Genomic DNA, 17,060 nt, shown 5'->3' with positions numbered 1-17,060 from the left:
ATGGGCCACATTGCAACCTCAGAGCTCTCATTTGGACCCAAGCCATATTAAGGTGTAATTGGGAAATATTTAACAAATAAAATGCAGTAGAACATAGGTAGTAATAATCTGATTTTCTAAGTCACTGTTTGGCTGCAAGGATCCTGATATGTGGCTTAGTGAATCCCATCGCTATTTAAGTTTGACACCACTGATACGGTGCTTAGAGAGCCAGCCTCAGAGGTAGGAAGGCCTGTGTTCAAGTTGTGCCTGACACCTGCTGTCCATGCAACTCTGGACAAGTTACTTCAACTGGCAGTGGTTTAGGCAGCTCTGACACTTGAAGTTATAGAGAAGTTGTTAATCTACACTGGTAGAGGAAGTTCCTTACCATGTCCTCCATAATAATGAAATCATAGGCCATCTCTGAATCTTTGTACACTTATACCTCATCAGAAAATAAGCTCCTTTGGACAGGGATTTCTTTCATTGCATTTGTCCTTGGTGTCTGGCACACAGCATGGAACCTGGTAGGTACTTAATAAATGCTCACTGATACCAGGCTCCTACTTGAAGCCCTTTTAGCTTGTTAGGACCTCCCACAGTGAGTTTGTGGGTTTGAGAACCCAAGAATCAGAGTAGATCTTGAATAGAAACTTTGTTGGTGTTCAAGACAACCTGACAAACAGTTATACTAAAATGGACTGCCTTCTGCCTAGCAATTCATTTTTTGGTGGAATTTATTCAACAAAATTGCTTCTGTTTTCTGTTGCCCATATGACATTGTTCATAATTGGTTAAAGCATATTTTCCCCCAAATTACCATACGCTATTATTATCTCCCACTTGACAGGGTACCAAATTAAATTTGAAGCACCTTTTTGTGCTCTGTGCTTTGGAAAATGAGACTATTTTGATAATGTTCTCAACACATATTAATGTAGAACACAATGTACATAAATTAAAAAGACCCAACCTTCAAAATGTTATTGAAAAAGACTGGTTTGTGCCCAGGTCTGTCTTTTTCTTAGAAGTTAGTATTGTTAGGATATGATGCGTCTAATAGTGCATTTAGGCCAGCTGAAACCTTTTTTGCGTTAAATGTTTTATTTTTTTTAAGGCAGGAAAATATTTTCTGGTATAGATTTCATAATCAGTTATTAAGCATCTATTAAGCATCTGCTGTGTACCAGGCTCTATGCAAGATGCTGGGGATGCAGATACCAAGAAAATATATATATACATATGTATGTGTATATATATACACATATACATATGCATATATATGTATATATACATACACACAGAATGCACACACATACATACACATATGTACGGAATCGGATACATATTAATAAATATAAGCCAGTTAAATACAAGGTAGCTTAGGAGGAAGGACATTAGCAGTGGTAGGTATCAAGAAAGGCTTCAAGTAGGTGATATTTGGATTTCATCATTAAGGAAGAGAGGGATTTTTTGAGGTCAAGTTAAGAGGAGAATATGTTCTGGACATGGGCGGGGGGTGGCAGAGTCACAGAGATAGGAGGTCGAATTCCTTGTATGAGGAATAGACATATCAACTGTAGCTTAAGTAAGCAAAGTTTTCTCTACAATCTAAGTTTCAGGGTTTGTTTTTAGTTCAGTACAGATTTGGGCTGTGGTAACACCTTGTACAGTATGTGTGGTTTATATTGTACAATAATAATATTTACATGGATGATCTGAGGTTCCACAGAGTGCTACAGAACCTCTGAATCTTCAAAGAATATAAAAATATTCACAGTAATCAGTCCAGCCCCAGCTTTACCACTTAGTAGCTGTGTGACCATGGATAAGTCAGTTGGAGGAAATCAGATTTAGTGTCCTCATTTTTAAAAAAAATATATTTTTTTTAAATTGGGAAGAGAAATACTAGATCTGTTGTATCATCCATGCAGGGAGCTCCTGGTGCATAATTACCCTCGCCCAATGCAGAAGAGCTGGGGACCTAGAGTGATTGAGGTTGTTGCTCATAGTCACATGACTAGTATACTATGGATTATCAATGTAGAGTTGGAGATCTCAGAGGCCACCTAACCTCTAACCCCCTCATTTTTACAGATGAGAAAACTAAAGCCCAAAGAAATTAAATGTCTGATGCAAGGTTACATAGGTATTAAGCATTAGAAACAGAATTTGAACCCAAGTCCTCTGACTCTCAATAGCCAGTGATTTTTCTACTATCCCATGTGTCAGAGGCTCATGTTTTCCAGACTCTAAGGCTAGCTGGCAAGCTACCACACCACTACTAACCTCAGAAGATTACTTTGAATGTCAGATGAAATAATATATGTCAGGGCTGTCCAAAATGTGGCCTGCAGTGTGATTTGTGCGGCCCACCTACAAACATAGAAATTTACATAAATGCTCTAGTAAACGAAGCTGAGCTACGGCAGAGCTCTCACTAAAATGGCAAATCAAAATATATTGTCTATTGCTTCAATAAAAACCTAAGGTTGGACAGCCCTGGTATATGTATTCTGCTTTGTATAATCAGTTATATGAAACTCAGCTCCTGTTACTTCTGTGCTCAGACTTCTGTAAAGGAAGCTATATGATACTCTATTTAAAGACAACTATATTCTTAAGTTCTAGTGGAGTGCTCTCCTGATCAGCAGTCAGCCAATCAGCAAGCAGTTGTTAAGTGCTGACTATGGTGCAGACTTTGTGCATTGCCCTGAGGAGCATAGAAGTTAAAAAATGAAACATTCTCTATTCTCAAAAAACTAAAATTTATAATTAAGCAGAATGAGGCTAATATAAATTGAGAATTCATTGAAGAGTGTTCAGAATTGTTACTTAGTGTCATAGAAAAAGATTATTTGTATACCTAAGTGGAAAGTCACTGTGATTAACTAGTACCTAAGCTACTAAAGTTTTCTAGTTTGAATTGTGCATTAAATGACAATTGTTCTTATTTTTAGACATGTTTCAAGCATCCTCCTTGGAGATATTTGTGTAGAATGAGATGATATTTTCCTGACTAATTTTTCTTTCACTAAAGCCTTGTTCTAGGGCTTTGTTATGACATGGAAGTAACCTAGAATTGTTAGTTTTTGAGGGCCATGCTAGTGGGACTCCAGTTTGGGTAGGTCTTACCAAGCAAGAAGAGTCAGCTGACAAGACTGTATTGTGTACTGTCTGAAAATCTGCCCGTGTAATGTAGGAGAGGTTTGTAATCGGAATTGGCTGCCTAGTTATTACTGTCCTGGCAAGATGTCTGAATGCAAGAGATTGGGATCTGTATTGATAGGGCAGTACCCTCAGCAAAAACAGGCCTTTTTGAAATGAGAAGGGTATTCATTTATTGAATGCAAAACCGCTAGCCTTAGCCTACCTTTTGTCTAGGAAGTATCTTGGGAACAGCTTGGTAAACTGTACATGTTAAAGCACAATACATATATACGTGTTAATAAAAGTTTCACTGTTCCCCCCAGCACGTAGCACTGTGCTTAGCACACAGTTGACCAGGCCTATACAGCCAACAGGCATGCCAAAGGATTTCAGGCAGATTTTTTCCTCTATATTTTTGGGGGGCTTCCCAAAATCCTTTGGCATGCCACAAGCAGCCCTCAGGCCCCAGGTTATGCAGGCCTGCTGTACACAGTTAATGCTTATTGACTTGACTTTTTAAAGAAAGTTGCTATTTTTTACCCCTGAGAGGGCCAGTGCCTTAAACTATTTTAGTTGGATTCACATTTTACTTTATATCGCCTGTGATATGGCTTCAAGTATATTAAGCCATAGTTTCTTCATTGATAAAATTTTGAATTAAGTCTGTCATTTGGGGGAGGAGTCATAATCGACATAAAAATGACATTTATCTCCTTAGTGCCTACATATATATAAAATTTATTACCATTGCTGGGTTAAAAGTTCTTTCTCATGAGAGAACACTAATTTAGCATATAGACATGGTGTAGGATCTAGGGTTGCAGGTTGAGAGTTTTAATTCACTTCTCTAAGCTTTTGTTTCCACATTTGTGAAAGGAAGGAGTTGAACAGATAACTGAAATAATTTTCTGTTCTACATCAGTAATCCTATTTGCCTATGACTCTCTCCTAGAAAAATCAGGTATTGAAATTAAAAACAGTTTTGTAAGTAATTATTGTACAAGTTGGCATTAATACAAACGAAAAATTAGTTTAATGTGATCACATTGCTTAGTGAAGTGTATAGTATGTAATTTATTTTTTAAGATAATGGAATAGCAAAAGGAAGACTCTGCATGTATCCAACATCATCAAAAAGAAAAAAAAGATTGTCAACCTCAGAAAATTCAGAAAACATTGAAGCAGAACAAGACCCAAGGAAAGAGTGCAGGGTTACTGATCAGGAAGACTGTCCCAGTTCATCAAAGGTAATTTTTTTAAAATTTAGTTTTTCTTTCTCTTCCATAAGTGTTCTTTATGGGAAGAGTGTGTTATAGCATGGTCATGTCAGTGTGAAACAAAAGTGTTTATAGTTTCATTGTTACAGTCATATATTTACTAAAATATCTAGATAGTACAAAATTCCACTTTGCTTTTTGTTTATTGACTAGAGAAAAAAAGTATTTGACTTAGTAGAGCTAAATTCTACCCTAAAGGCTCTTTTCCAGCAAAGTGTCTCCCAGTCATTTGTCAAAAATCATAAAAGATTCCTTTAAAGAACACAAAAGTTTTTATTCAACGATTATTAATATTAAGTGAAGTATAAAGTAGGGAGATATGCTCACCATGGGTGTTTGGCTACTGAGGAGGTCTAGCACAGAGTCCAAATGGAAGAGGGATTCCAGATTGTGAGGGCCTTCAGATATTTCTATTTGTAATTGAGACTCTGTGATCATTGCACTGAAGACCAAAACATAACAGAGTCTACTAAATTAGGCCCCTAATCATTCGAAAGAATCTAAACTAATTAGTCACTTGGGACCAACCAAGTGAATGAAGAATGCCTGTTGTCTAAATTCTGGTATATAGATGAATGGGCAGCTGATAGGTCAGGTCTATCATTAGCTATAGACACTGGTCAGACATAATAGCTAGGCAGTAAATCTGGCCCGAAATTTAATAAGAGAGAGCAAGAAAAGACTGCCTTGAGGAAAGTATTCAGTATTTCTAATGATCCCAAATTTGTTGAAACAAAGGCTTATCTTTTTAGTACCAGTGTTCCTCCAGTGATGCTCTGTGGCTGGGAGTCATGTGCTACCGCAAACTTTGTGGGAAACGTGGAGAACAATGTGTGTGCACAGCTAGGGCAAGAATAAATTGGATTATGTTACCAAGGAAGAACTGTGCAGTAAAAGCAGCATATAGAATGATCAGGAAAGATGGGCCAGTCATGTCATGAGACCAGGTGATAATTGACAGGCAGCCTGCTTGACTGGAGGAAGCCTCCTGCTGTGTCAGGAGGCACTCCCCCTTTGGAATCCCTCTTCATCTGTCTTTTGAATCCCTTGATGCCTGGACTATTTTCTGCCTCTCTTTGAATTTCCAGAGCCTAGCATAGTGCCTGACACATAGTAGGTGCCTAATAAATGATTTTTTGATTGACAAGAGTCAAACAGAATAAGAAAGCATGGATGGTTTTTGATCTGCCCTGTTGGAGGGAGTATGTACCCAGGTCAGTGAGATCATAAATCCCTTGAAGTAGAGAACAGCTGCAGTGAAAACAAATGTACTTTTCTATTATGGACAATTTTGGTATTCACAAGGAAAAAAAATGAAAATTTCAACTTTTGAGATCTTATCTTTTCAGTTTAGGAGAAGCAATGTACTAGCAACATGACCTGGGCAAATCACTTAGCTGTGGCATTCTAGGCATCTCTCTGGGAAATGCATCTGTAAGAGATGCAGTAGAGAGCCAACAAAATGGATTCTGTAATTTTAAGCTTCTGATAGTAAGGATATGTTACAATTTATTTTTGGTTTGTATTTATAGGAAGTGAGTGGATCATCCATTGTAACAGGTTTAAGTAAAATAGAAATGACTAAGGCCAAGTCCAAAAGATCTGAAATCCCAGGAGAGCATATCGATGAAAATCTCCATGATGAGGACTGTGAATATAGAACATCTCCTAGAGGCAAAAGAAATAAAATGGATGAATATGAAAAACATGTGTCCATGGAATGTTCTGGGAATCCCAAGAGTCACCAAGATGACTTATTCCAGAATAAGGACCCAGGGCTTGGCCCAGAACTGAGCTCTGATCCTGAAGCTTCGAGTTCAACTGAAAGTAAAGCTGTTCCACAAGATTCTGGGGAAAATCATCCCAGTAGAACACCTTGCATTTATGGAGCAAGTTGCTACAGGTAAAAAAGGGATTGCATATGATAGAACTCTGTGTATTACCAGACCCTTTACTCTAGGGATATGGATATATTAGAGGACAAAGCAGATCCCTTGAAATATGAAAAAGACATGATTTAACACATTTGTTTATAAAGTCATGGTTCAGTTTTGAAAAACCAAAATCTTGAAAAAGTTTTATTCTACTTTGATAGAATGTCAACTCTGTAATTGACATTTTTATAAAAATCATTTTTATAAGGTTTTGAAATTTGGGGTGGGCAGAATGTTTATTATGAACTTAATACTTATTAATATAATACATAACCTAAATTCTAAGGTAATAGTGAACATAGCCTAAGGATGACATTTAACAAAAAAAGTTGAACAAGTCTAATCTAGGCATATGTTCCCTCTCATCTTTTTAGATAGTAAAGAGACTTTTTAAAAATAGCCAACCTAGCTTAGGCCCTCATCATTTCTTGCCCGCACTGATGCCATAGTAGACTTTTAAATGATGAGTCTCCACCTCTCCAGTTTGTGTTCAAGCTGCCAAAGTGATTTTTCTACCCTACCCTGTAAATTCCAGTGGCTCTGGAGCCTGCTGCATCAAGAGTAAACACAACCTGGTCCCAGCCTACCTTTTCAGCTTTGTTAAACATTACATGCCTTCCTGCACTCTATATTCCAGCCAGACTGGCCTTCTTCCTCACCCACAGCTTTCCATCTCCCTTCTTCACATCTTTGCACTGGCCATTCTCTATATCCAGATTGCAACCCCTCCCTCCACCTCTCAGCCTTGTTTTCTTCAAGACTCAGCTCATTTATTCCATTCTTTTTGAAGCCTTTCCTGATCTGTCATACACCTCCTTGTGATCTTACTCCCAAAATTAGCATATATTTATTTTGTATATATTCTACATAGACTTGTTTAAGTACATTTTATCTTCCTCGATAGTGTCTAAGTGCTTTGAGAGTTTCGTTTTTGTCTTTCTGTCTCTAGTACCTAGCATAGTGCTTGACATACAGCAGGTGCTTAATAAATGCTTGTTAAGATTTAGTTTGTTGTTTAATCCCTCTTCATTGCTCTTTGTATTTTTCTAAGGATGCTCCTGCATTTGCTTAGTTAAGACAGCTGAATATGTTGTTCTGTTGTTTTACCATTTCTACCCTTAGTATACTTTATGGTACTACAACCTAATGAGATTGGAAAGATCACAAAGCTCTTTGTTTGGATTTTAGTCTTTTGTTCCATCTGTTATGTTTTGTCATTTTTTTACATTAAACACAAGAATACAATGTCTTCCTGAATCCTATGACATTATAAAGGAAATATGTTTCATTGATTATAACTTGTTAGTGAAGCTAAAGTTCCTTCTGACTACTGCTTTCATTTCCATTCATAAGTCTTCAATAATTTGCTTAATAATCAAACAAGCTATTACGCACTTTCTATGTGCCAGGTCTTGCACTAGGTGTTGAGGATACAAAGACAAAAGCATCTCCTGTAGAAGATGGTTCCTGAGCTGGTCTGGAAGGAAACAAGAGATGGAGATTAGGAGGGAGAGAATTCAGGAGATAGCCAGGAAGACATGGGGATAAGATAGAGATGATTGTGTGTGAGGAAGAGCCAGTAGGTAGTATAGCTGGATTGTAGAGGGAATGAAGGGGAGGCTTTAGTCTGGAAACATAGGGTAGGGCCAGGTGGTGAAGAGCTGTAAGTGGAGAAGAAAAGAGTTTCTGTTTGATCCTAGAGGTGATAGCAGTGCACTGGAATTTGTTGAGTGGGGATTATAGGAAACAACATGGTCACAACTGCACTTTAGGAAAATCAGTGTGTGCTGAGGATAGATTGAAATGGGGAGAGATGTGGCAGGGAGACCAAGTAGGAGGCCTTGCAGTAGTCTGGTAGTGGGGGCCTGAATTAAGATGGTGCTGTGTGCCTGAAGAGGAGGAGCCTGTGAGAGATGTTGTGGAGATCTAAATGACAAGATTTGGCTACTGAATGAATATGCTGGAGAATGAGTGAGACACTGGGATTGGAAGCCTGGGTGAGTGGCAGGATGGTGATGCTTTTAATAGGGAAGTTTGAGGGAGGCGTGGGTTTGGGGGTTGGGGGAAATAGTGAGTTGTTTTAGATGTTTATGGAACATCCAATTCAAAATGCCTATAGGCAGTAGGTGGTAATAGACTGGAGTTGTTAATTAAACCCTTGAGAGCTGATAAGGTCACTGAAAAGGTGAAAGTTTGTAGAGAAGAAAGAAAAACCTAGTATATACTCTTCCAGCACCACGTTGCAGATGTGAGTCCCTTAACTTCTTTCTTAAGGTTTTTATTTCACTGTGTTTTATTGTCTTTGATAATGGGTGTGTCATTCCTCATGCTGTCTCCACTCGTTTTCTTTCATGAGTGACTGTCGCTTTCATTCCCCTTGGTCTTTTGTCTGGGTTATGCCCAGTGTCCTCTACAGTAGCCAGATTTACACTAGCCAGGTGTAGTTATGGCACTTGTCCTGTCTTTCTCCATTTTCACTTCAAAGCCGGCATGATCAAAACAAATTTCCAGGCAAATACTTCCTTTCAGCTCTTGCAAAGAACTTAAATGATTTGTCCATATTTGGTGTTAGTAACAGATTTAGCACTAATACATTCTAGCTTGTACATAGTTTTAAAACCAGTTTTCAGTAAGTGTAATATTCAAATATTCTTCCTGAAAAGTGTTTGCTGCCAAATATTTGAGAACTCAAATCTTTTCAACAGTCTCTTTGACAATATGTAATAAATAGGGGTTGGATGAGAAAGGGCAGCTGTGTTTGGCAGCTGTAGACAGGTATTTAAGAATGAGTGATCCTCCAGAGAGAATCCTGGGTAGATAGATAGTGAGCAGTTCTGCAAAACCCAACACTTCAGTGATAACTTTGTTGGTAGTATTGCTAATTTTTGCTATGAGGTAAAAGTTCAGAATTTCCTTAAATTATGTTTCTCTAATAAAGTGATTTAGAGAATTCTTATATATTGTTTCTGATAAGTATTTTTCCTTTGAAAACTGCCTCTTCATATCCTTTGATCATTTATTTATTGAAGAATAGCTTTTGTTCTTATAAATTTGAATTAATTCCTTATATAGTCTGATTATGAATCTTCTATCACAAGAACTTGTTGCAAATATTTTTCCTAATTAATTGTTCCCTTATAATTTTAATTGTACTGATTTTGATTACACAAAAAAACTTTTAAATTTTATACAATTAAAGTTATACATTTTATCTTCTGATCTTCTCTGTCCCTCATTTGTCCATGAACTCTTCCCCTAGCCATAGGTCTGAAAGGTAATTTCTTCCTTGTTTTTCTACTTTATTTATGATGTCACCCTTTTTGTTTAATTTGTGTATCCATTTGGAGCTTATCTTGCTGTACAGAGTGAGATATTGACACAGCCCTCTTTCCACTGCTGCATGCTGACTATTCAAGAAATTTTTCTCTAAGACATTAACTCCAGTTACTTTTTCTCCAAAAGCATTATTTCTGAATATATAGAACAGTATATATGGTATGTCATAATTTCTTAGAGTTGAAAAGTTCTTTGATGGTAATTGAATCTCAGTGTTCCCTCCATTTTAATAAAGGAAGAAATTTTTAAAAGATAAAGCTTTTTTTTCAGAAGTCAAACTTCCTCAGTTGAGACATGAATGAGCTTGTAGTTATTTCCTTACACGTGTATATTTCATTCTTTACAGCAGGGGTCAGCAACAGCACTAGGTATGAGAATAGGAACTGGGAGAGAGAAAAAAGGGAATTCTTATGGTAAAGCTTATGGGGTGCTACTAGAACCAGTCATGTAAGAATATGCTAGAACTTACTCTTTCTTAACAATAAGCTTCAGGAACTCAGGACCACTTCCATACTACGATGAAGCAGCAACTTTTATGATTTATGATTTATATAAGCATCAACTATTATTCCTATAGAGAAGGAGAAGGAAATAAGCATTTATATACCTAATGTGTACCAGACAGTTTGCTGAGCACCTTTAACAAATATTATTTCACTTGATCCTCAAAATAATCCTGCAAGGTAGGAGCTAATATTCCCATTTTTTAGTTGAGGCATCTGAGGCAAATAGAGGTTAAGTGACTTGCCCAGTGTCACACAGGTGTCTGAGGCCACATTTGAACTCACATCTTTGTGATCCAGGCCTAGCACTCTATCTGCTATATCACCAACTGCCGCTGCCAACTCAAACTGCTATCACTACCTTGACTACCATTTCCTCCTATATCCCTTGATAGGGACAGCTCAAGATGGTGACCTCTCAATAGCCTTGGGACTGCAATCCTTCCAGCCTGGGCCTTGCAGCCTTCATCTTGGGAGGCAACCGCTGTGAAGATTAGCTTGGCAACTGCTTCTGCAGGTGCAATAGCCACAGCCACTGAAAACCCAGAAAAGAAAGTTCTTGCCACCAAAGTCCTAGGCACTTTTTGTGATTCAGCAATAGAAACTGATATGAATTTATCAATGGGAATGTCACTGAAGAAGAGTTGTTATCATCTGCTTAGTTGCTGTGCCCTGAGGAGTGTGGGACCTTTCTATTTGACTTATACCTGAAACCTTCGATAACTTGTTACCTCCCGCATTAGAAGGTGAGCTCCCAGAGAGCAGGGCCTGCCTCACTCTCCTGTTTGTATCCCCAGAGCCGAGCACTGTGGTTTGAACATAGTAAGCTCTTAATAAAGGCTTAATTCATTCATCACCTGTGTCTACTTTACATGTATTTCCCAGTTATCACATTCTTATTAGAATGCATTGTATTCCTCCGGGGGGAAGTAACTAGGTTCATACGTAAATATGTCTATGAAATATATGTGTACTATCAAGCGAGATAATATTTGTAAAAGCTTAGCTGAGCTTAGAATGTAGTAGATGCTATATAAATGCTTTTCCTTCCTATGAATAATATACCCTCTTTTTACTTAATATTTCATTCTAAGAGATTAAACTGACTTTTTCAAAATTTGCAGCTTAAATTTTTTCTGAATAATTCATACATGTAAAAAACATTTATTTTTGGTTATATCCATGTTCTTATTTTAATAGTGAACTTTTCTTTAGAACAAAATCAATCAAGATAGAAGTTGCAAACACCCTGTATTTTCTCATCTTGTCCTTTAACTTCCAGATTTAACTGCAAGTAGATAATTATTATAATTATTCAGTTATTCTGTTTCTGAACTCTCACTTTTAAGAAATAAAATTCCATTTTATTCCAAAAGTATTGAGTATCCATTGTTGTCATAAATTCACATATTTAAAAAGAATAAAACCTTTCCTTCTTAAAACAGGAAAAATGTGTTCTACTTGCCTTTTACCTTTTGAATATTGTATTCAATTTCTCCAAACAACATACTTAATATAATCAACAAGTAAAACATATCAACTATTTAAAATATTATAATATTCTTTTGTGTACTTAAATTTTATCAGCAAATGTTTATAATCTTTAATTAATACTACAATGTTTTTGGCTTTTTTTGCTTTTGATAGTTTTTTTTCTTTCAATGGTCATTTAAAAGCAGTCTTTAAAAATGGTCATGCAGCAAGTTTGCCATTTGTATACTTATTGTCAGATTTTCAATGGAATTCAATTTTAAAGAAAGACATGAGAATATAAATTTTGTCTCTTGATTTGAACTGCCATGACTTCTACCAATGACTGATGAAGCCAAAGTAACTTAGCTTTCATTGTATTGTTTTTTATTGTTATAGATGATTTATATTTTTAATTAAGCAAACAGTTATTAAATTATTATCAACTTCCAGGTACTGGAAATAAAAAAGATACAATTGACGAAGTCTCTGCCCTGGAGGACATTGTTTTGGGGCAGGAGCTTGGTGAGAAGATGGGACATATGAGGCATGCCAAAAGTCTTAGTTGTGTCTTAAACTGTTAAAACTATTAAACTTTAAACTGCAATAAGACTTTTGAAACACCTTGTATTTAACATCTACACAAGAAGGGCAGCATCTTGAGGTCTTGTGTAGTAGAACTTGAAATGATCAGTTATTTCAGTGACACAAATCACAATTCCATCCAAATCCTAATAGATGGTTTCTTAAACTGCTGCTTGGCTGTACTGGCCCTGTCATGACATACAGTCTGTCACTAATGTTTAAACGTAAAATATTCTGTACTTAGCATCTTTTCTGTTTTGGACCTGACAAAGATTGGGTAATCTGTTGGCATAGTCTTTGAGAACCCAGTGTCAACCTCCATGTCATGATAAGACATCAGAGTGGGATTTTAGTAGGAGATTTCTTATTGTTAGTCTAAAAGTTCAGAAATACTAACTACATTGGGAACTTTTATCTTTATAAGACCATTTATCTAATGAGGAATATAAATTTGTAAAAAAAAAAAAAAAGAATCAGTAAAAACTGTTGATGTTCTTGACCCAACCAATGTGATGATCCACAGCATTCTGCACTGACCTTGTGGCCTAAAATAGAACTTTCTTTTAAAAATGAGTTGCCTCTGAATAAAAATAATTGAATAAAAAATGTTTCAGACTCTGCCAGTTCTTGTTTCTTACAATGTGTTCATTGAATTCATAGGAAGAACCCTGTCCATTTTCAACAATTCAGCCACCCTGGTGATAGAGATTATGGAGATGCACAAGTTATGAATAGAGAAGAGGATGACAACAGACCTGAATGCCCATATGGAGCTTCTTGTTATAGGTATGTAAATCTATAAATATCTGATAGTAATCTTCATTTCTGAAGGGACATCTACAGACTCGCAGAGCATCTTTATAGAGAGATTCTAGCTTTTTTTTTTTTTTTTTTTGCTATACTCATGGTTTTAGTTTGTTGTTGTTCATTCATTTCCAGTCATGTCCAACTCTCCATGACCCCATTTGGGGTTTCCTTGGCAGTGATACTGGAGTGGTTTGATGTTTCCTTCTCTAGCTCATTTTACAGATGAGGAAACTTGAACAAACAGGGTTAGGTTAAATGACTTGCCCAGGGTCACGCAGCTAGCGTCTGAGGCCAGGTTTGAACTCATGAAGGTGAGTCTTCTGATTCCAACCCCAGTGTTCTATCCATTTCACCACATAGCTGCCCTCCACTGTGCCACCTAGCTCCTATGGTTAACGCATTAAAATTTGGGGGTAAGGAAAACACATGTTAATTTTTTTTTGGTTAATAGTATATAATTTCTCTGAACAATTTTGGTATTCTATCACTGTTTTTATTTGTGTAGACATCTGCATTGCTGTTTTTTGGCTAAAATATATTTATTATCATCAGTGACCTTTCTCATTAAAGTGATTTCAGGCTTACCCAGAAAGGATATTTAATGTCTATCCATAAAGGTTTTTCAAAATAGGATCGTAGGATCATAGATTTAAATCTGGAACTCATCTCATTCAGCTCCCTCATTTTATAGGTAAGGAAACTGACTTCCAGAGAGGATGAAGGTCTTGCCCAAAGTCACATCAATAGTGCCATAAATAGTGGCACTGGAATCTGGATTCAGATCCCTTCTTTCCAAGTTCCATACTCCCAACTTCAGCTCCTGTTTCTACTGTGCTGTGCTGCCTCCAGCCAGCAATCTTAAGTGATAAGTGTGATCTAGGTTTATTAAGGGGGTGACTTCTTGATGTGTTTTTTAATCTTAATACTGTATTTTTAACAGAAAGATGAGAGTAATATTCAAATGACAGGGAAAAAAAGTTGGCAGGCTAATATCTCCTCTTGGCAGGTTGTAATATGTCTTTAATCTGATTTTATTTTGACTCATAAGCTTAACAATGGGGCATGTGGGTGGCACAGTGGATACAGTGCTGGACTTGGAGTCAGGAAGGCTGTCTTTCTGAGTTCAAGTCTGGCCTTAGACACTAGCTGTGTGACCCTGGGCAAGTCACTTAACCCTTCTGTTAACCCTGTTTGCCCCACTTTCCTCATCTGCAAAATGAGCTGGAGAAGGAAATGGCAAGCCACTCTAGTATTTTTGCCAAGAAAACTCCAAATGGGGTCACGAAGAGTTGGACACTACTGAAACAGCTGATCAACAAAACTTGACATTAACTGAAGTAGCTTTGGCCACTTTTCCATCTGTTAGGATTGATTGAATTTTCTATGTGATTCCTTTACTAAATGTGCTTTAAATTGATTTTTTTCCACTTAGAAAATATTTGTGGTATTTAGAACTTTTTTTGTAATGCAGAAGCCTTGTAAGATGTATTTGATAGTGTACATAGAAACTTAAATTTTTAAAAGGAATCATTTTGTCAGGCGGATTCTCGAATCCACAAAATGGACGTCTCAGTTTTGGAGAACAGATTCCAGGCTTAGCTTTCCAACCACAAACAAACATTTCTCCAGCACACTAGTGAGATAATATTATGCTATTATATCAATAACTAATTATTAGTTTGTAATCCACCTTTTTCCTTTTATTTCTGTTAAAATTCAACTCCTGAAAAGGTCAGTCAGCCTCTAAAGGACGTACTGGATTGATGAGATTTGCTCTTAGCCCTCAAGGCAAATGCTCATTAACTCAGTGGGTGGAACCCCATCCAGCTGGGAGACCTAATTTCTCTTTAGAGTATAAGCAGAATTCAGCCTGGCTGAGTCTTTGCCTGGAGTAGGAGCTCCTTGTCCTTGATTCCTTCCATTATAGTTTAGGGCAGCTCAGTTCCTGAAGGAGAAAACTAACTAGAGAGATCTGGATAGAGATGGCTTCCCCTTGCCAGATGCTTGAGGTGGCTGAGTCTCATGATCAAATCATATTCTCAGCATGAGGAACTGAAGACTTTTAGCCCTACCTCCTCATGAAATGTCCACCAATTAAGGTTGATTTTCACTTGTCCGGGGAGTTCCTTTCAGAAGTAATTTAAGGTGCTTCAGAATCTCCTGTGGTGTCTTTGATTACTGAGAGAAACCATTGACCATCAATTTATTGATTTCCAGCTAGCCTAATTAATGAATTGATTATTAATTACCTAAAAACTCTGTCCCTTGGGGTTCTCATTCATCTCACTTGATGCCATTTTGAGAGTAATGTTAATACACAGAGAATTGGAGATCCTGTAAATGAAGTGGGTATTTTGGTTTGTTTTGTTAAATGGAAATTTTTCAAAGGCATCATACAGTTTTTATGATCTTAGTCTTTCCATCTTGTTTTTGTACAAGGCCAGAGGAGAAATGTTTGCCACTTTTATAACCTTAAAGTGAACTCCAGGACTATCACCAGCAGTATGAGCTTTCAGATCAAATACAGCAACCAAAACCTCATCATTTTTCTCAGTAAAGTTCAAGTAGCCATCATTGAGAACAAAGGCAGGGATTTTTTTTTTTTTTTGCCATTCTTAAATAGATGGAGTCTTCAACACTTCCTGGTGGCAGAATTGGACTGCTTGACTTCGATACCAACTTTTCCCAAGAGATTCCCCTTTGCGTGAGATGCTCCTCCAAATGAGTTGGCCTCCAGGGTAGTGCCCAAATGGGTTTTTCTTATATAGTATGTCATTCCACTTTTGATATTTTCTGTAGCTGTGGGACTTTCTAGTTGTGCAAAGACCATGACACTTTCCCATGTTGTTGCTATCTGGACCTGACAAAAAGATAACTGAAATGGGTATTGTTTTTTAAAAATTTCATAAATATTTCACCTATGTAAAAGATTACAGGTAGATAAAGTCACTAAAAGAGAAGGGATGAGTAGATGGAAAAGGGATTCCAAGAATATTAGCTCCAAGGTGCTTTGGGACGACTTCTCCCCTCCTCCTTTCTGCAGCTTTTATAATTTATATAAATCATTAAACCCTAATAATTTGCCTGTCTTGAGCGCTACAGAAAGCCAAGAAGAATGACTAAAACTTCCTATCAAGTTAGGTCTAACAGAACCTTAATTCTTTTCGTAACATCAAAGTATACATAGAGTACTTAAGCACAGTTCCTCTAAACCAGTTCAATCATCAGAAGCCATGTGTGCCAATGAAAAGCAATTTGCTGTACAGCTAGGCAGTTGCATGGCCTTCCTTCTTAATGCAGATAGAAGCCTACGAATTAACTTCTTTTCCTTCTAATTAAAATCACAACTGTCTGACCACTGATGGCATGGTGTTATTATTTATAACTTTTAACTTGTGTGTCAGTGGTTAAGTTTTTAACAAAATAGGCACTTTTCCAAGCAAAACAGAGAAACTACAAATAATGGCCTTTGGTTCAATAAATCATTTATTTTTCAAAACAGCAATAGTGTATAAACCCAGCTTGGGTTATTTTGCCTTGTTAGTGTTTGCTATTGGTTAGTAAATGAAAAAGTAATCTCTTTCTTTCTTGGATTATTTTAATGTAGCTCTCCTATTTTTTGGATGTATGAGTGAGTCATTAACTTTTGTTGTCTTGGTTAGATGGTCATAGTAGGGAGTTCACTGTAGTTCTCAGCCATGTTTAAGCTGGAAAAAACTTGTCAGAAGTGATAGAATCCAAAAGTAGGTTATCTGTGTATCTGATTGCATCAGGCAGTTTTGTATTATGTGCCTGCTTTGGGTAAATTTCTTGATATTCTCCTCTTTCTTCCAAGTGCATTTCTCTACCATTGTCTTGCTAGGAAGTGTTTAAGAGTCCATCTAATTAAGAATGGCAAAAAAGAAAAAAATCCTTTGGCTGCTTTTCCTCTCTGTTCCTCTTTGACTTTTCTGAAATCTGGTTACCACAATTGTCAAATCTCTCTATATCCTTCTCTTTTCCTCTACACATATGTA

At 36.9% G+C, this 17,060-nt stretch overlaps 1 protein-coding gene across 2 annotated transcripts in view; it reads left to right on the top strand.

Annotated features, from left to right (window-relative positions):
- Positions 1 to 17,060, top strand: part of APLF (aprataxin and PNKP like factor) — a 66,236-nt gene that overhangs the window by 19,398 nt on the left and 29,778 nt on the right. For both annotated transcript variants that reach the window (XM_036752600.1, XM_036752601.1), the window contains exons 6-8: positions 4,219 to 4,379; positions 5,942 to 6,312; positions 12,898 to 13,023. In XM_036752600.1, the coding sequence (XP_036608495.1) occupies positions 4,219 to 4,379; positions 5,942 to 6,312; positions 12,898 to 13,023 (658 nt within the window). The remainder of the gene's footprint in view (positions 1 to 4,218; positions 4,380 to 5,941; positions 6,313 to 12,897; positions 13,024 to 17,060) is intronic.

The sequence above is a fragment of the Trichosurus vulpecula genome, chromosome 3 (assembly GCF_011100635.1).
Source record: "Trichosurus vulpecula isolate mTriVul1 chromosome 3, mTriVul1.pri, whole genome shotgun sequence".
In the NCBI taxonomy this organism is placed as follows: Eukaryota; Metazoa; Chordata; class Mammalia; order Diprotodontia; family Phalangeridae; genus Trichosurus; species Trichosurus vulpecula.
The sequence above is the reverse complement of the archived record's forward strand: the minus strand, read 5'-3'. Positions and strand labels throughout refer to the sequence as shown.